The sequence below is a fragment of the Canis aureus genome, chromosome 1, assembly GCF_053574225.1.
Source record: "Canis aureus isolate CA01 chromosome 1, VMU_Caureus_v.1.0, whole genome shotgun sequence".
Taxonomy (NCBI): Eukaryota; Metazoa; Chordata; class Mammalia; order Carnivora; family Canidae; genus Canis; species Canis aureus.
Genome location: NC_135611.1, coordinates 50,317,591 through 50,338,290, shown reverse-complemented (window position 1 = coordinate 50,338,290; position 20,700 = coordinate 50,317,591). Strand labels below are relative to the sequence as shown.

Genomic DNA, 20,700 nt, shown 5'->3' with positions numbered 1-20,700 from the left:
GTGATGGGGCCAGTCATCTGACTCTCTAGCTGGCCAATGTCTCATCAATAAAATGAGTAGTTGGAGTGTTGATCTTCGTAGTTTATTTCTTCCCTATTGGTATTTAAGGGATGGAATTGTAGTATTATGAACTAATAGAATAGGAAAGATCTTTCTATAAATGTCTTGGATACAACTGGTTAAATATTTGGAAATAAATCCACTTAGATCTTCACAGATTATCATAGACAAAAAATAAATTTCAGATCAAATAGTTAAGAATAAAAATTAGTTATGGAAAAACAGTAACATATGTTTTCTGCAGGATGAGAAGTAAGAGTAGAAGGATGGACTTTCTACCTCAAACTTTATGAAAGAAATCATAGTTACTACTTCAAAATGATTTAAAGCTCCAACGAGCTAAAAATAAGAGCAAACAAATTGGAAAAATTGTTCACTGTAAATGGAATAGGAAAGATGTTATTCTATTTAATATGTGAAGAGCTCTTGAAAATCAATAGGCAAGAGATAAATGGGCAATAAATTAAAAGGCAAGTCATGAAGAAAAAGCAATAGTTTAATGAATGTTAAAAAATATCCAACTTTAGTTGCCACCCTGAAAAATGGAAATTAAAACAATGAGAGACTTAATGTATGAAGAGTGAGTTTTTGTTATTCTTAAGTGAGAATTCTTACTGTTGATAGACAGGTGATGAAATGGGTTATTTTTGTATTTTGCTGGGAAGAATTTAAATAACTACAAAACTTTTGAAAACAGATTTGGCGATATTTCCAGAAACCCTAAACCATTTGCTCCTTTAACCCAGAAATCCCATTCATTCTAAGGAAATAACTAAAAATTCGGAAGAAAAGTTACTCCCCAAATTATTAATCATTGCTTTATTTATTATTAAAAAGGCAAAAAGATGTCTAGGCTTACAACAATGAGGCAACTAGATAATAATTATGACATGCCCAGTATAAGTACTAAAAGAGTTATCTTGTGACATTGAAAATGCTCTCACTAAAGCTTAAGGAAAGGGCATATAAAATTGATTTAACCTAAGAGCTCAACGATATTTAAAAACAAAAAGACTTAAAAAAATAAAAAATAAAAAAAAAGACTTTTGCAATGGTTGTACCTAGCAAAGAAAAAAAAAGGTCTGAATTCACCAAAGACTAAAAGAATAAACCAAAATGCCAATGACAGTTATGGATGTTAAAATGTCTACATTTTAGAACTTTACAAATTTTATATAATGAATGTGAATTATTATTAAAAAGGGGGGAAATTATCTTTAAAAATATTCCATGACTATGGCTAAGTGACTTACATAGAGAGTATATAATTTACTTTTTTTTTTTTTTTAAGATTTTATTTATTTATTCATAGAGACACACAGAGAGAGAGAGAGAGAGGCAGAGACACAGGCAGAGGGAGAAGCAGGCTCCATGCTGGGAGCCTGACGTGGGACTCGATCCCTGGTCTCCAGGATCACACCCCAGGCTGCAGGCGGCGCTAAACCGCTGAGCCACGGGGGCTGCCCAATTTCCTTTACTTTTATCAAATTTGTATTTTATTTAATTTTTGTATTTTTATTTTTTAGATTTGTATTTTAATAGAAGAATCTTTGTTTAAAAACAAACAAACAAACCAAAAAAACCAGTCCACTCTGGTCCCCAACCAATATCTGAGCTCCCCTGCTGGGATTTAAATAGGTAATTTGCTTTCATTTTAGTTATTTTCATGTCAGTTTGATATATTGCCTCGTGCAATTTTAGCATTTGTAGAAGAGGATTCTGTGCTTGTTCCACAACGCGGTGGCTTAGGGAGCAATCATGGAGGCTTATCTGCATGGCTTTTGCAGGGAGAATAAATTGTTGGGTCATCTGCCCTCTGCTTATTGTAATGGGAAAGAAACTTGGGGCTTTGTCAGTTCATGCTTTTGCACTTCGCTTTTGATTCAGAGTTATTGGTATGAAGATCAAATTATATTAGGTCATCTACAGGTTCAGATTGAATCAACATTTATTGAGCATCTGTTTATTCTGTAAGAAGTGGATGGGGGAGGGGTTCATCCTAGGCCTGGAAATATTACTCAATAACTGCTGGAGTTTACTGAGCATAGTACCGACCCACATAAAACACAGAGGGGGGGGATCCCTGGGTGGCGCAATGGTTTGGCGCCTGCCTTTGGCCCAGGGCGCGATCCTGGAGACCCGGGATCGAATCCCACATCAGGCTCCTGGTGCATGGAGCCTGCTTCTCCCTCTGCCTGTGTCTCTGCCTCTCTCTCTCTCTCTGTGACTATCATAAATAAATAAATAAAAAAGGAGAATTATTTAAAAAAAAAAAAAAAAAAAAACACAGAGAGGGGCCCGGTAAGAATCCCCTGTGCTTACCCTGAAGTCTAATGCAAGGGCATAAGGTTATAACGATACATATGAATCAGTGAATTTTTAACTGAATGGATGAATGAGTTAGTTAGCTTTACTGACAACCTAATGAATGAATAAAGCTATCGATGGATTAATGAATGTTTGCATGGATCCAAGAATACCTGTCCTGGATTCTATTTAACAGATGTTGAAAAGAACATCACTGCTTTCACCAAGGATCCCGTTACTGAGCTTTGTGACTAGAGGAGAAAAAGAAAGGGGGAGCGAGGAGGCCCTGCTTCATGGTTTATCACTGCTGTTATTAATGAAACTTTTCGAGGAATAGCCAGTCTGTAATGACCCCGAAAGCATTGTTCCTGTCTGGGTGTTTCAATATTCTGTGGTCATATTTCAGACCTATCTAGAAACAAGGATACTGTAAGTCAACTTATTTTGGGCCCTTACAGCCACCAATTCTGTCTTCAATAAATGATTCATGTCAGGAAAGCATTTGAGTGCATTTCTTTTCTAATAAGTCTCTCTTCGGGTCCATTATGCATGAATCAAGTCAGGGAAATTGCCTGGGTTCATTGGCATCCCTTTATGAAAATCAAAGAAATGAAAGATTTAAAATCTAGCTTTATTGATCTCCCACCTTCCACACACTCCTTACCAGAAAAGGAAGAGTTGGCAACAGGAGAGCCTCCAAGAACTCAAGAATCAAGGGCGCTTAAGGAACAGTGAGGAGGACAGAGAGGGATCCACCAGAGGAAAGAGCCCATATCCTGGTGCCTCAGACACAGAAAGGAAGGCCACTGGCTTATTTCACCCAAAATTAGTTCCCCTGAGTGGACCCTCACTGAGCCATCTCCCAACCCACACAACGAGCCCCACTGATAAGGACAGAGCCAGCAGAGTGCTTCCTTGGAGCTCTGCTCCCTGGGGAGAAACCTGAGTATTTATGCCATAGAAGTTTCTATGAATCAGAAGTACCAAGGTTGATGGCATGTGGGGAAGCAGCGCCATTTCCCATTTTCTGAGCCATAAAATTGGGCTTGAAAGAGCCCCGGTGTATCCCTTACCTCACTGAACTCTCCCACCACTCTTCTATGTGGTCAGTGAGTCTGTCAGAGACCATTGACAGAAGAGGAAGCTGACATCCCTGGAGGCCAAGTGGCCACGCTGATGCAGACACATGGATGGTCAAGAGTCAAACCCAGACCCGAGTCAATGCTGGTGCTTCCCTGTCTGTACATATGTCTTTGACTACTGTTAGAATCATGAGGTCTCCAATCCAGTTGCTACAAGACAATGCAGGGTAAGTTCCCCATCTATAATATAGCACCCCCTAGTCTGTATTTGCACCAGGTTAGCTGTTGTGTAGAAGAGCATCCAATGGCCGTGTGGTTTGTTACATAACCTTCAAGCTTTGGCTACTGTCACTTCACATCTTCTTGGCTTTATCACTTCATATCTAATGATTGGAGCTTCCCCAGGACTGGCAGTTTGGCCATTTGTCTGAGGCTGGTGACTTTTGTTGGCTACAGGCCCCATTCACAGGGCCACAGATAGTGTTGTCCTGTCATAATGGCGAAGGGTCAGCACTCTTAATGGAATTGTTGAACCCAGACAGACTAGGTGGGCTAGGCCAGAATGAGTGAAGAGAGTTATACGATCTCATCACCTTTACTGGAAATTCAATACCAGAGAACGTGTTTAGCTATCTCTGGTGGTTCACGACTCATCCCCATGGTTTCCTGGTCTGGCCATTCCCAGGCCATGTGGGATTGTTTGGCCAAACTGGGGCTTGCTTAAAGGTTAGAGCCCGGTATCAGGCTCCCTGCTCAATGGGAAACCTGCTTCTCCCTCTCTCTCTGCCTGCTGCTCCCCCTGCTTGTGCTTTCTTTCACTCTATCTCTTGAATAAATTTTTTTTAAAACCTTTTTTTTAAAGATTTTATTTATTCATGAGAGGCACAGAGAGAAAGCCAGAGACGTAGGCAAGAGGGAGAAGCAGGCTCCTTGTGGGGTGCCCGATATGGGACTCGATCCCAGGACCCCAGGACCGTGACCTGAGCCAAAGGTAGACACTCAATCACTGAACTACCCATGTGCTCCGTAAATAAAATCTTTTAAAGAAAATTATAAAATACACTTAAGGAAATTTCCAATGAAGTTTTAAATTTTGCTGTAAGTCTTAATTTTAAAGGATTTTCATTATTTATTTTTGATATATTTTGAAATATTAAAGACCAGATTTTTCAAAAAAAGATTTTATTTATTTATTTATTCCTGAGAGACACAGAAAGACAGAGAGAGAGAAAGGCAGGCAGAGACACAGGAGGAGGGAGAAGCAGGCTCCATGCAGGGAGCCCGAGGTACGACTCGATCCTGGGACTCCAGGATCACACCCTGGGCCGAAGGCAGGCTCTAAACTGCTGAGCCACCCAGGCATCCCTAAAGAACAGATTTTATGAAAAAACTTAGGGACCATGATTTGCTAGTGACCTAAGCACAATGTCTCTTCACAGCAGAATGGGTCCCAACCTCACTCTGCTCAGAAGTCAGCCCCCTGCAAACTGCTTCCTGGTGGATGCAGACACACTTTTTATCTGTTTATTCTTAACATATTCCATATACCTGAGTTGTGTCCTCAGTTTCTCATCGCAAGGCTCCAAGGATATACTGGTGTGTTCAGAGGGCACCAAGATGATCATAGACTTGATCTTGTCAATACCACTTTTGATATCTCTTTAGCAATGTAAAAAGCAAAACCCATATTGTATGTTCAACTTATTTCATCCATGCAGTTTATATAGATTACTAACTGAAGAGAGCCTCAGAACCAATGAGTTTGAACAATCTTACCTTAGGATAGGAAGGGGGACAGAATCAATTAAAACTCGTGAGTGGACTTCGGGGGTCTTACAAATCACTTCATCTCAGGGTCATTCTGGAGCATGTGGATGTCAGAAAAATGTCCAGACAAGGAATCTTCTTAAAACAAACAGAAGAGGGGAGCCTGGATGGCTCAGTCCTAGAGCATGCAACTCTTGATCTCAGGATACGTAAGTTCGAGCCCCACGTTGGGTGTAGAGGTTGCTTAACACAAACAGAAGAAACTGATTGTGAGAACCACACTGGAGGTTTTAGTAAGAAAAGGTGGTAGATGGTTTGGGGTTGTAGGCAAAGCAGCTGAAGGGGAAGGAGACACTCCAGGCAGCCTGGGAGCCCCGGCTGGCTTGTCCCAAGGAGCTCCTCCCTGCAAGCCTGAGCCGGACATTTGCTTTCCATGCATTCACGCATGTAAACGTCACACCGTTCCTGGAAGGAGGGGATCATTGCCTCCATTACACAGACACAGAAACTGAGGCCGAGATGAGGAGCCCAAGGTCACACAGTCAGTAAATGGGGATTTAAACCCAGTGTCTGCTCGCAGAGCTTCTCCTTGGCTGGTTTGGCCAGGCGGCTTGTCACGGCCCGTGTGGGAAGGAGAGAAGTGGGCACCGTAAGACCGCAGGCCTGACCACGTTGCCTTGGTGACGGTAGGACTAGAGTAGGAGGTGGTTCGTATACTGAATAAAGCTCTCTTTTTTTGTTTTTGGTGCCAGCTGGTGCTGCATCTGCCTCACGCCTGCTTCTGTAGGCCCAGAGCTGGTCCCAGGCCATTTCCCCACTTGGAGAGACCCGAGGAGATAACTGCCCCGAATATTCCCCGGCTTTGATGCATCTCCACACACTTCTACCATCACAGGTGTACCGCTGGCTGGTGGCCACCACCCTACAGTGGCAATAGTTGAAGAGCCAACAATCTTCCATTCAAATATCTGTCCTGCTTTCTTTCTATATTTGAAAAGCTTTCATTATTAATTGGAATATTCTTATTTAAAGCAGGAATGTCAGTACTTTCCCATTTGGAAGATTAGTTCTCCTCATTTCATTTCAGTTTTTGGTTTCATGATATTGGGTTTTTGGGGAAACTTCCAGAGATTGAACATAATTGAACAACGCATTTTCCACCGAGGACCCAGCAAAATAGTTCACACAAGTCTACAAACGCTGTGAGGTCAGCCCCCCACCGTGTCCTGTGACTGTGGGGAGCTGGATTGGGGCTTAGAAATGGCAGATGTTGTGTGAGAGTACTGTGTGGGACCAACTGGCAGGGCGCTAGCCCAAAACTCATGATCACCCCAATGTCAGAAATGGGACCATGAACTGGAGTATGGACTGGTGCTCTGAAGGCCCAAGTTCATGTGAAATCTAGCCACGTTGGGCTTCCTGTGTCAAAAGCAGCATAACAGCAGTCAGGGCATGAGCTTGGGTTTTAGACATTTATTCACTCTTTGACCTTTGCGTGCTACTTAGTCTAATTAACCCGTTTCTCCATCTGTACAATGGGGGTAACAGTACCTTCCATGGTGGGCTTTTGTGACAGTGAATGTCGGTGTGTAAAACATTCATGTGCTGATCCTGTTGCACCCGTTACTACTCAGAAAATCTCCCGTGTAACTCTGGACGTTTCAGTCTTGTATACGTTACAGCTACAAAAGGCCTTAATTTCCTTCCATCTTTGTTCTTTCCCCATGACAGAAAAAGTCACCTAGGTTATCCATCGGTGCTTACCTCTGAGTCTTAGTTTCCTTGGGTTAGATAGAAAAGCTCTTCAGAATGTCTTTTTCTCATATAAGCTACTCGGAACCAACTATTAAATATAAACTTAGAAGCCTCGATTTTCTATAGACTTAGGTTTTTATCATCCTAAAATTAGACTTTGGAGGGAGAGGCTCAGGGTTACTTATCAGAGGGCGTAATGAAAGTGTTGAGTATGATTTATGACTTCTTCGGAGCTTGGTTCATTTCAATGGACATCATGTACGGTACAGGGATATTGGACAGAAGACTGGTCCATCAAATTTTAACATAAGCTAATTTTAAGAGGCCTCTGCCAAGCCATTATGTGAGGATGATTTTTTAATTGAGGACTATTTTAGTTAGAGATGGTCCCAGAGACCGTTAAATTCGGTCTAGAACACTTTCTTTCCTGTTTTGTTTTTGGGCCTTGGGCCAGTCTAACTCACAGGAATCCAAAAACTAAATTTATCCTCGTTTGTCAGGACTAACGTGCTAAGTGGCTGCCTCAGGCTTCCATGAGTTAGCTGCTGCCCTCTTGGAGATTTCTGCTAAATTCATTCAATCCAATGAAGAAGCCAAAATCCGAATGTTCTAAGAGTAGAGCACACCTCGCTCATTTCCCCTGAGACTGCATCCCTGCCCCTTTCCTCTGGGGCCACCACTGGCCCTAGGGCATTCTCTGCCCTGCTGACTGAGAATACTGGTCCAGAGGCAAAATTCACCAGCCAGGGACACCTGGATGGCTCAGTGGTTGAGGGTCTGCCTTTGGCTCAAGTCGTGATCCTGGGGGCCTGGGATCGAGTCCCACATCGGGCTCCCTGTGGAGCACCTGCTTCTCCCTCTGCCTGTGTCTCTGCCTCTCTCTGTGTGTGTCTCCTGAATAAATAAATAAAATCTTTTTTAAAAAGTTTCACCAGCTAGCCCCACGTTCGCTTTGTCCATACTATTCTCTGCCAATCAATCCCTAGAGTTTGCCTTTCCTTTTCATCTGGTTAACCGTGCCCCTTTGAGAGCCCCCTCTGTACATGCGAGCTAAGGATGAGAGAAGGAGCTGGATCCCCTTAATCACTCCCGAGGAGACCCCCGCTGCATTAACAGGAAACTGGTGTGTGAGGGCATCGGTTTTCTGTATTAGAATCAGAGACTTATTGATTTTTAGGGGATCTTAAAGCTCACCTCTTGTTTCTTCCTAAGGAAGAAGATGCTAAGCAGAAGTCAGGCCAAGCCCAGACTCCAGGTTGGCTGACTTGTCTAGGTGTGTGGGGCACTGTGTGTGTGTGTGTGTGTGTGTGTGTGTGTGTGTGTATGTATAGATAAAGACAACTGTTACTAGTGTTTTCATAAGGCTTTCTTTGCTTCCAGTACTTTTTCTATACTTGATTTTAAAGTTGTGATTATTATTTATATATGTGTGTATGTATATAGATATGTGTGATTTGGGGCCCTTTAGCTCATAAATATCGTTTTGGAAATATCTTCATTTTACTACAAACCTATTAGAGTGATACTTATTCAATCGTGTGGGTTTCCCATAATTCACTTCATTGTTTCCTCATGTTAGAAATGTAAGCAGTTTCTAATTTTAGGTGCTTAGAAATAATGCTTGCTGAGTATCTTCGTGCAGAGAGAATTTTCTAAAAGTTAATTTTGTCCTTAAGAGAGTTTTCTCAGAAGCTGGGTTCCGAGATTGAGTGGTGTGAAGATGTTTAAGTCCGTCAAAAAAGCCTGAGTGGTTGTTCTCACACTGAAGCTGGGAGTCCCCCATGACCTCATCTCTTTGATAATGGAGTCTTATTATTTTAGTTTGGAAGGTTAAAAAAAAAATCGAATTTTGTTTGTTTGCTTAGTATTTCCATTTCTTTTCTCTCCTTTCTGCGTTGTGACCTCTTCTAGTGTTTGGAGTTAAAAGAGCCCAAATAGGGGATCCCTGGGTGGCTCAGCAGTTTAGTGCCTGCACACCTGCCTTCGGCCCACAGCATAATCCTGAAGTTTTGGGATCGAGTCCCAAATCGGGCTCCCTGCATGGAGCCTGCTTCTCTCTCTGCCTCTGTCTCTCTGTATCTCTCATGAATGGATGAATGGAATCTTTAAAAATAAATTAAAAAAAAAATAAAAAATAAATAAATAAATAAATAAATAAATAAGCCCAAATAAGGGGTTGTTTTGATTTCGATGATGATACTAAGTTGGTACTGGGCATTTTTTTTAGCAGTTCCCACTTGGACTGATTTCTTTGGGAGAAAGTTTTGCTTCTTCTAAAACCCTGACCTGGTTCAGTGCTGTAAAGGTAAACGTAACAAACAAGCCAAGCCTTTAGAAACAAGCTAGTGGGGTACCTGGGTGGCTCAGTGGTTGAGCGTCTGCCTTCGGCTCAGGTCGTGATCCTGGGGTCCTGGGATCAAATCCCACATTGCGTTCCCCCCTCCCCCAGGGAGCCTGCTTCTCCCTCTGCCTCTCTCTCTGTGTCTCTCATGAATAAATAAATTATAAATCTGAAAGAAGAAAGAAAGAAAGAAAGAAAGAAAGAAAGAAAGAAAGAAAGAAAGAAAGAAAGAAAGAAGAAAGAAAGAAAGAGAAAGAAAGAAAGAAAGAAAGAAAGAAAGAAAGAAAGAAAGAAAGAAAGAAAGAAAGAAAGAAAGAATCTAGCAAAGGAGCTAATCCCATTTCTCTTTTCCTGAGGGTGTCTGGAGTTCCTGCTTGTTTAATAGTTCCAGAATATTGACTAAGGCCGAATATGTAAGTCTTAATTAACGAAGGTTCTCCTGTTTGTTAGCCTAATTGAATGCTGTACGTGGAAGCTCTCCGGGTCTATTTAGAGGAGGAGGCCGTTTGAATTCTCTCGTGGGGACATTCCGAGCTTTCTTTATTTGCTTATGTTTCCACTGGCGGAGGCTGGGCAGCATATGGTGCCATCTGCTTGACCACACAGAGCCCGCTTCAGGACTCCCGGGAGCCGGGCCGGGCTGCTGTGTGCACGGCTGCTCCTGGGGTCCGCTGGCTCCCAGGCTAGAGACGCGGCGTGGGGGTGGCCCTCTGCTGCCTGGCACCCTCTCTTCCTCGGGGGTCCACCCCTTCATCCCCATGCTGGGAACGATTATTCCATAGGTTAGAAGGCAAAAAATACGTGAGCTTCTGTGGCCACATCGTTTCCCCTTTCTGAGTCACTCGTGGAAAAGGGGAGGTTAGAACGAAAACAAATGGGGGAGGCAATGTCTTAACAGGCTTGAAGGTAAATGAAAGGAAATGTCAGGCTCTAGATGGGGGGCGAGAAGGCAAACCGAGTGGGTTTCTGGCTCACTGCTTCCCCAGAAATGCCAAAGTCAGAGAGCTGAGCTGCTTCCCTTTGCCTCTTGATTTTCCTGCAAGGATACAAACGTGCTCCCATTATCTGGGTGCTCCCATGATCTGGGTGCTCCCCGCGCTCCGGGTATTCTGCTGAGTGTTTCAAATGCTTTTTCATACTTGATCCGCACAGCAACCTCATGTTGAAGGCGCTGCTCCGGTTTCACGGACAAGGAAGTGACTTCCGTAGCTGTCAAGTGGCTGAGCGTGGAGCCAGAGCTGCCTGACTCAAGAGGTCCCCTTAGGCTTTCCTGGTCTCTAACTCTGGTGCTGCATCACCCCTCCAAAGCCCTGGTGCTTGCCTGCAAGGCGGCCTCTGGGGCCTCCACGTTGCAGAATTTCTCTAGGCCCTTGCTCAGGGGCTGGATTATCCCCTTTGTGCTCACCTGACAAGGGGTGCCAGCCCTCCGGTCCCTTCTCATCAAGCCTGCGAGCAGCATCCGTGTTCTCCAGCAGCCACCTGGGGGTTTCTCACCTCCATCGTGGGGCCGCACCCAACCGCACGGCCCACCAGGAACCGTGCATCCCCTCCTCTTCCCGGGAAGGGGGCGATCTCATTCTCATTATAGAAAAAGAATAATAGAACAGGGGAGAAAAAAGAAACCACCATATTTCATCCACCAAAAATTAGCCACTATTAATAGATGACTAGATGATCTAGAAATAGATGGAGATGTGAGTGATATAAATATGCACATTATTATTTTACACATCGGAATCCTGCTTCTTTGCTAGCATTTTTCACTCAGTGTGTTCTAATATTCTTCAAAGGCCTGTACGAGCTGGTTTAATGGCCCTGTTATCCAGCTGGTTCATGGTCATTCGGCATCTTCTATGTGTGTAACCCCTAGGTCTCTCCCATCCTTGTATGGACAACCTTTTAGGTTCTGGTGGTACATAAGGAGACTCTTCCCATTGAATAAGAAGCCCCTTCCAATATTAATGACAGCTTTTCAAATAACTGTGAACCAATTTAACAGACTCACGGGCGATAATGTGTCCTCAAGGACTGCCAGAGACTTTGTCAAATGATGAGCTAAATTCAAAATCTACTCAACATTAGTAGCTGGGAAATAAAGGTAATTTGGAGTAACCTATTCTCCTTGAACCTATTACAATTCCTGGTGACAGGAGCTTTTCGTCTATATTTAAAATGCTGGTTCAGTAATTTTCAGGTGATGTATATTGAGCTCATGGGTCAGACTCGACCTTCTGAAAAATTCAAATGATGTGTACAGATTGGGTTTTCTGGCATTTTTCCTGTGCTCTATGCTTTCTCTTTACAACATCTTCATACATGCAATTCTTCCTTATATGTCACTCTCGTTCAGTGGATTGTGATTGGTCTGGGCTTCGGTATCTGCCAAGACCCCTGTGTCTGTTCTCATCCTCAGCCAGCTCGTGTTTCAGCCCCAGTCATGTCACTTCTTCCCTCTGTCCTCTCCTCAAACATGACCTGTATTGGTCACTTGCAGCTGGATTTCACTGTGTAAACATGCTGAGGGAATGCCCAGCCAGATTTGGCTTGAATTCTGCTCCTCACGTGCCTGGAGTCAGCTTTCTGGGCCTGTGAGTGAGTGGTGCTGGGAAGGGAAGGCAGGGGGGTTAACGGCCACTTGGGAACTCCCGAGGCACAGGCCACTACTCCTCATTGTGTAAGTGACTGGAGCAGACAATGGGCAATAGAAGTTTTTGGTTTTCAGACACCTAGGTCCTTCACTGTTGCTCTTGATGATAAAGAAATATTTTTTGTGGGACGCCTGGGTGGCTCAGCAGTTGAGCGTGTGCCTTCGTTCTGCTCAGGGCATGATCCTGGAGTCCCGGGATCGAGGGCATGATCCTGGAGTCCCGGGATCGAGTCCCACATTGGGCTCCCTGCATGGAGCCTGCTTCTCCCTCTACTTATATCTCTGCCTCTCTCTCTCTCTGTGTCTCTCATAAATAAATAAAATCTTAAAAATTTTTTTTTGTTACAGAAATATGACAGGGCAACAGCTTCACGATTACTTGTTGATTTACAAACTGCATAAATTTGCTCTCATCACCTGAGAAAGAAAATTCTTTGCCATTTCCTTGCTTCACATAAACTACTAGAGTGAGTTTGCTGGAAAGGTTCCCTCCCTAACATTCTAGGTAGTCACAAATCTGAAAGGAAAACAGGCAGTATTTTAATATATTTTCACTTTCCCTGCTTTCATCACTAGAAAGATCTTTATACCATGTCTTCTCAGTATGGCACTAAATTTGCTGATTGCCACATTCAAGAAAAAGCTCTTCTTTATTCATTATGGGTAGGGTGGTCCCCCAGACTTTCATCTGGAATAAACTTAAGACACATGATACATATTCACCCACTAGACACCTCTGTAAAAAATTTAGCCTCGGGTCTCTCTTTTACTAATCAGTCCTAAGACTAGGTCAGTAAAATTGCTTAACAGAATCATGGCAATGCTAACCTTGATCTTCAGGCAATTCCTTGGCTAGTCTTGTATTTTGCTCTTGCCCAGACATTTGAGAATTCAGTTTAAGTGAAAGAAAGAAAGAAAGAAAGAAAGAAAGAAAGAAAGAAAGAAAGAAAGAAAGAAAGAAAAGCAGTAGTCTTCTGGGAATTTTGATCCCTCTTTATAGATAAAGAAACTGAGATTCCAAAGAGTTATTTATCTGAAGATACATGACACGAAGAGTTGCAGCAGGACTTCACACCCAGACAGCCGAACCCACATTCAGCCACCGCACCAGTCTAGGAAGGAAATTTGAGGACATGTGGGCAGAACCAAACCACCCAAAGCCCGCCTGCCTGAGATCCCCTTATGCACCACCAGTATTGCATTAGACCCCTGCTCCATGCAGTACTAGTGAGGGTTTTACTCAGGGACATGGTGGTCCCTTGGCTTTTACAAGGAAAAAGAATCCTACATTTTTTTTGAAATGCCTTACCACTGACTGGGAAGTGAGGAAGGCAGCATTTCATCCTCTGCATTTCCAATGTCAGTTGACTTCCTTTTCTTAGTGTTAAGTCAGCATAGCAAAGGATTTGCCAAATACTCCACAAATACTAGATCCCAGAATCCTAGTGAAGAATCATCCTTCTTCTGGCCAGATTGTACGGAAGCTTTTAGTGGCTAATCTAGGGACAGTGAAGAAAACGCATGAATATTCAACATCATCCTATAACTGCTGCCAAACTGTAAACCAATGTACATCACTCCTCTTTATGTGGCTCCCAGAAGTCAAGTGCATGGAGAGTGGGGTGCCAGCTTAATTAGAGAGAGACTATGTTGGAACAGGGTGTGTCCTAAGGAGATGGAGACATCTGTGGGAAATGCTGACTGAGAAAGGTCAGAATGTGGTGCACCTGTCTTTGCAGAGTCCTGGCTTTGTGCCAGACAGCAGGGCTTCTGGGAGAGTGGGGTGTCTCAGCTAACTCCAGAGAAAGCAGGCTCAGGGTTACTTTTCGTTTCCCCCCATCAGAAATTTATGGAAACCATGTGGAAGTATGGGGTACCTTCCAGATTGTCTAAACAACTGTAAACATTCTGGAAAACACACCTCATGTCTGTTCTGCCCAAGACTATCCTCAAAATCAATCTAGGTGGCATTCTCTGCTCTGAGCATAGCTTGTGATTCTGAACTTCACCGAAGGCTGCACTGTTTTTTGCGTTTGGGGTCATCTCTGGGCTGCTCTGCACAAGCCCAACAGGGCACCCCCAGCTCACACCCCAGGACCAAAGCAACCCAAGCAGGTGCGTGAGAGAGAACTTAGGATAAGACTGAGTGCTATGATTAGTTATGAGCTGTGACGACCGTAAGCAAATCACCCAGCCTGTGAGTCATCTCAGTTTCTTATTCTGAAAAATGGGATAATAATAATACTCATCTCATTAGACTCATGAGAGGCCTAAAATGGTATAATAGATATGAAATGACTATACAGATTCGTTGCTGTTCTGAATAAAGATTGTAATGAAGTCTTGGGTTTCTCAGCTATCACCGGTAGAGGAAGCTTGCAGTGAAAGTCTGCCTCCAGGAGCACCAGTCTGCTGTGCATGGCTGCCCCAGCTGAATTTATTTTTCCCATCACAGTATTTGAGCCTCCTGCCTTTACACTTTTCTTCCATGGCTTTATTTGCCCCACCATTAAGTCATATCATTATGCCATTTTGGGGTTGAAGACTGACTACCAGCCTTTGAGTCTGGTTGCTATGGATGTTTTGAGTTTCTTTATGACTTTAGAGAGTGTGTGTGTGCATGTGTGCGTGCACACATCACCAGGGGTGTGATGGTGGTGGTTCTTTTGCCTTCATAGTTGCTTATTCGTATTTACTTATATCCCAAAGCTCATCCCTTGTCCACTTTCATTGAATTGTTCCATAAATATATATATTTTAAATCAAGCTCCAACTCTGTGCAATTGCCGGGGAGAAAATGATGATTTTCAAGGTAGTCGTGTACTTGGAAGAAGTGACAGGGTAGTCGAGGAAGGCAAATGATTGAACGAATACCAGCAGAGGGTACTACATGGCACTGAGTACAGGTGCTTTGGGAAGTAGAGCCCAAGCCAGGGATGTCCTTGATCTCACGCAGGCCAGGCTTGCCAGAAGAGAGGTCATCGGAGCAGGATCTAGAGGATGAGATGTGGAGTGGGGAGGTTGAGTGTTCAGGCAGAGATGGGAGCAGGAGGGAAGGCCCAGAAACAGCTTCTGCTGTGAGCCCCAGAGAGGGGAGCTGGCACAGTGGCTGAGCACGAGGACTCGAGCCAGCTCAGCCACCTCAGAGCTGTAGAAGCTGTGGAATCCCGGCCTAGTTGCTTGACCTCTCAGGACCTTGGGCTCCTCCTCTGTGATACTAGTCCTACCTTGGAGGGAGTTAGGACCATGAAAGAAACTATTAATTTTAAAGGGTTGAACCTGTGCCATAAGTCAGCACTATGCAAATGCTGAATAAAAATAAATCAGCTCATGCACAATGTGTTTAATCTTAAGAGTATATTTTTAAGAGTTGTGTTTTTTTTTTCCCTGATTCTAAAAGCACATATGATCTTTGGTAACACGTAACATTGGTTTGTGTTTTTAGACACTTTCCTGGGTGCCGGACTGTTTTCTCCTCTGGAAGTATTCTCCTGCGAGTATTTATTTGTTTGAATAAAAGCAACCACACACCATGGACCTCGTCGGGTTGCTGAAGTCCCAATTCCTGTGCCATCTCGTCTTCTGTTACGTGTTTATCGCCTCGGGGCTAATAATAAACACCATTCAGCTCTTCACTCTCCTTCTCTGGCCAATTAACAAGCAGCTCTTCAGAAAGATCAACTGCCGACTATCTTACTGTGTCTCCAGCCGTAAGAGTTTTTGCGTATTCTCTCTATTTGCATCCTCACTGGTGCGGGGCGGGGGGGAGAAATAGGACTTCAAGGGGCTCCCTGGGCTTGCACTGTGTCCTTAGCTGCTTTTTGTTCTTTTCTCTTAATTTGTTTTTTTTTTTCGTTTATAGCAGATTAAAAAAATTTTTTTTTACATTTTTTAAGTTTAAAGTTAATTTGCCAACATACAGTATAACATCCAGTGCTCATCCCATCAAGTGCCCTCCTCAGTGCCCATCACCCAGTTACTCCATCCCCCACCCACCCACCCCCTTCTGCAATCCTTTGTTTGTTTCCCAGAGTTAGAAGTCTTTCATGGTTTGTTTTAGGTTTGAAATGGCTGTTTTGTCCACACTCTTAAAAAAAAAATATTTTTTGGATGGGTAATGTCAGTAGCACACAATTCGTTTCAACAGGCATGGTAGGGTATCTCGTGGAAAGTAAACGGGCATTCTGGCTCTGTTTCTGCAGTTTTCTTCCTCTGGAGCCATCAGCATTAATGATTTCTTAGTTACCCTTATGGAAATAGCATATATATGTGTGTATCTGTATGATGCTTCTGCGAGGGAATATATCTGTATGTTTGGCTCTTATGTGTGGACATGAATGCAGGTGAGTCTCTGTGTACATGTCTAGATGCATAATACATACTCATATGTTTTAAAATGAAATGACAGTATGATATGCTGCTCTCTTTCTTGCATCTTTTCTTTAGCTTTTTATTTTCAGATATTATAGATGTACGTAGGGATTGTAAGAAGTAATGCAGAGAGCCCCCATATACTCTTCAGCCAGTTTTCCCCAGTGGCAGGGAGCCTCTTGTATTAGTATAGTGTAATATCACAACAAGAAAACCAACGCTGACACAATCCACCAGTCTTGTTTATTTAGATTTTTCCAGTTTTACATACACGGATTTGTGTGTTTGTGTGTGTGTGTTTGATTATACTAGACTATTTTAAACGTGACTATTTCCACTGGCCTGAATTTCAAAACTGAAATGAAAAGGGATAAATCAAAATATTGGGAATGCCTCGAGATGAGTCTTATTGTGGATTGACCTTTAATCTGTACCTATTCTCAACAGTAGAGAATGCAGTATATCATTACCAATTATATATATGGGTGTGAATATATTTAAAAGTACGAGCTCTTCCAAATCAAGCAATTTAAAAATCTCAGCTCTGTTAGATTATGCCGAGTCCAAAATTATTGGTATCTCTCTGAAACCCTTTAAATGAAGCAATCAAATTTGAATTTGAATCACAACAATAAAGCTGCATACAATTATCCAAATGGATTACTACTGATCTAATCAGTTATTTTTTAAACCCTAAAATACTAACTTGAGAGAAAAAAAAATGATAAAAACATCTTTATTCATGATTTCTTTCCCCAGCTCAAGACTTGCATATATGTCCGATACTATTTCTAATATGGTGTCAGTGCTACACCAACTATGTCTTTTTTTTTTAAGATTTTGTATTTATTAATTTGAGAGAGAGAGAGAGAGAGAGAGACAGAGAGAGCACAAGCAGTGGGAGAGGCAGAGGGAGGGGGGGAAATGGACACCTCCCTGAGCAGAGAGCCTAACATGGGGCTTGATCCCAGGACCCTGAGATCATGACCTGAGCTGAAGGCAGACATCCAACCATCTGAGCCACCAGGCACCCCTCTACTCTGTCTTATATTAGTGTGTTTTACCCAAATATATCTTGAAAATATTCCTAAGATCATAAAGCCAATTTATAACTGAAAAAAAAATCTGTCATTCATGTGTCTATAGCATATTGGATGCAGTACCATTCAATGCAATAGTAGGTAATGCAAGATTCCTTGTCATACATTTTAATCTCACACTGGTCTGTGGTACTTAGGCATCTAGAAAAGGGATGACTTGTCAGAGCAGGGCAGAGCTAGTAGGAGATGGCCTGAGCCTGAATTGGAGCTGTTTGAAGAGAGAAGAATTTGCAGAATCAAGGGAAGGTCTTGATTGTCAGAGATTTACCTTATGATTTTACATGTCTTTTTGTACTCTAGTAATAGGTATCTACTTAAACAAAATCTAAATTAAACAAAGCAATGCTGATTGCACTTTTCATTGGAACCCATATTTATATGATTCGCATAAACCTATGAGATTCCAAAGCCTGTCAGTTTGCAATTTGAAATCATGTCTGTTTGCCCTGTCATAACCCTTAACTGAGTTTCAAGCAGCTGGTTCAGAATTGGGTTTCTCATTTGGAGTCAAGAAGTAAGAGGTAGAATTTGAGATGTGCGTTCCTAACAGTACCATATTTTGCTTGTCGTAGGTAAATGAAGACGTACCGAGGTTATGGCAGGAAAATGTCAAATTCTTCTGAGGGTGCTTTAGCCTACTTGTTTCTGGGGGAAATTAAGATGGGTAACAAATTCGGAAAGCAAAATGGATTTTTACCCGTCACACACCGATTAAGTTATTCTAGAATAATTCCAAATGAAATTCAGGAACTAACCATCCACGACCACTGGCATTTGCCCGCTCGGGGCACACAGAAGGACGGGAGGGCTCAGGGAAAGGCAGTGCATCCATCCGTGTGCAGCTCGGTCAGGTACATGCACACTGTTCTGGGCCTACAGTCCCAGAGGGGAGCTTCCACGGGCTGTCATCTGAGCAGAAACAGAGCTGTTTTATACATGTGCATAGAGAAGGGAAGGAGCAGTCCTGGCTCCTAGGAAAAGAGCCTGTGGTAGCAGGGGCAGGGGAGCATGATGCAGCCTGGGCCCTGCTTGTGGGCACCTCATTGTGGTGAGTCCGGTATAAATTTGGGGCTCCTCCCTTTCCCAGGTTCTCCATCCCTGGTACCCTAGCATGTGCTGCAGAGCAAAACTGTTCTCCTTCTCTTTCTAATTTATTTATTTGAGAGAGAGGGTGAGAGAGAGACAGAGAGAAAGAGAGAGACAGAGAGAGAGAGCATGAGTAAGGGGGAGAGGTAGAGGGAGAAGCAGACTCCTCGCTGAGCAGGGAGCCCAGTACCGGACTCGATCCCAAGACCTTGAGATCATGACCTGAGCCCAAGGCAGATGCTTCACCGACTGAGCCACCCAGGCACCCTCTCTTCTTTCTCCTTTCACTTGCTCTCTACAATTGGTAGATTTTCTTACCCCCTCCCCATCCCTGAGCGCCTCACAGCAACAGCAGAGGACCTGAAACAGACAGACTGTTGGCCATTGATGGTCACAGGCGACAGGTCATGGGCTCCTCCGCACCTTGGAGGAGGAGATGGTCAGGCTCCTTCTGTGGCCTTCACCCTCCTCCTCTTCTCTCCCAGTTGAGATGAAAACTGTGTGTGGGGTTTAATTGTGTCTTCTGGCATATGAATCACTGTAAAGTTTAGAAAATCAGCCAGAACCATCACTTGGTGCTGATACTTCAAGAAAAAAGGGAGAATAAGTTATTTCCTGGAGATTCAGATCCCCCTCTCTCCTGTTCACTTTTTTACTAATAGAGCTCTGTCATCATCCCCTTCTCTTTAAACGTTTGTTAAGAGCTCGGTGTTGTATCAGGTAGATCCAAAGGAGCCAGCAGCCCTGGTGTGGTGAAGCCCACGTGCAAAAGGCTACAGGTGAATGACAGGTAGAGACAAAATGCAACCAAGAACACACTGTTGCCCCCAAGATGCACGGCACAGAGAGCTTCATTCTGGGGGCCAGGACCCACATCAGGAATAGCAATTGGAAAGCGTATTTAATCTGGGTGGCTGGGTTTGGGATGATTGTTTTACTCTACTTTTGCCTGGATTTGTAGGCAGGAAAGGCCAAGACAGGAGGACGGATGAGTGAGGTCAGAGAGGGTGGAGCCAGCTCTGCAAGGGGTGGAGCAGGAAGAAAGTAACAGGAAGCGGCCAAGGAGTGGAATTGAAATTACCTTTCCTTCCCACAGGATGTGCCTTTTAATATCTAGGGAAAGGTGGCCAAGGCTAGCTGGCTTGTTTTTCTTCCCCTCTGACACTGCAGGTTAAAAAACCCCAAAAAAACCAGAAAGATGAAAAGAACCTATTAGTGATAGAGTTTTTTAGAAGGGGGTGGGGTGTCGGGGAGGATTACAGGTGATCTGAATGATCTAGCAAGGCAAGGACTGCTGGTAGCAGGAAACAAAATGGAGACACCCCTCCCCCTCCCTGCCCCTTGCCCCCCCTCCGGCCCTGGTGCCTTGCTGCCAAATCCCCTGCTGCTGCTAACTAGTTCTGTCTGGTTGGGCCTCCCCATCTAATTCCACCGGACTATGATACTCATGGCATGTGATACTCAATGTCGGTCCGATGCACAGCTCCAGGGGCCAGGCCACATGGGGGCCAGGGGCAGGCAGCATTTGGACTCCCAAACGGCAAAAGAAGACACCCTGGCTTCCTGCTTACCACCTACCTCTTCTTTCTTCCCATTATGGCAGTTAACTACTTGGATAGGTAACTTCAAATCAAGGAGTAGTTTGAATAAAGGAGATGGGAGAGGGGAATTGTCCAAGATTCCAAGATTCTTCTAATAACAGCTTTAGATTTTTTTTGTTTTTACACATGGGGAGATGTTTCCTCCTGCCTTACCACCCCTGCTGCTCCAGGGGTCTTGGTTATCAGCCACTTTATTAGTAGCAGGCAGTAGTTGAGCATGAAGAGAGAAGCAAACTCTTGATCCCCACCTACAACACCACACATGTGTCCTACCTTGAAAGAGATGTTAGTTTTCCTGCTATAATAATAATGCACATTTGCAATGGACTCCAGGACATATAAGTCACTTTAGAGTTGTGAGCTGAGAAGCTGGGCTCAGCTGTATGGTGAGCTTGGCAGAAATCAGTGTGTGTTCCTCTCTGGAAGGATCAGGGCTCCGTGTCTTGTCAGAACAGCCTCAATGAAGGGACATGCATGCAGGTGGGATAGAAGCTCCGAGATGCCTAAGGAACTGTGCATCCCAAGGCATTGAATTCCAGGGACAAGGTGAAATTGAAGACCATGTTGACAGGGAGGCAGCTCC

General features: G+C 43.7%; 1 protein-coding gene across 4 annotated transcripts in view; it reads left to right on the top strand.

Annotated features, from left to right (window-relative positions):
- AGPAT4 (1-acylglycerol-3-phosphate O-acyltransferase 4) overlaps window positions 1–20,700 on the top strand; it is a 127,763-nt gene that overhangs the window by 21,805 nt on the left and 85,258 nt on the right. For 2 of the 4 annotated variants that reach the window (XM_077899284.1, XM_077899280.1), the window contains exon 2: window positions 15,405–15,669. The exons of the other annotated variants lie outside the window; for them this stretch is intronic. In XM_077899284.1, the coding sequence (XP_077755410.1) occupies window positions 15,492–15,669 (178 nt within the window). In that variant the 5' untranslated portion in view covers window positions 15,405–15,491. The remainder of the gene's footprint in view (window positions 1–15,404; window positions 15,670–20,700) is intronic. 4 annotated transcript variants of the gene reach the window in all.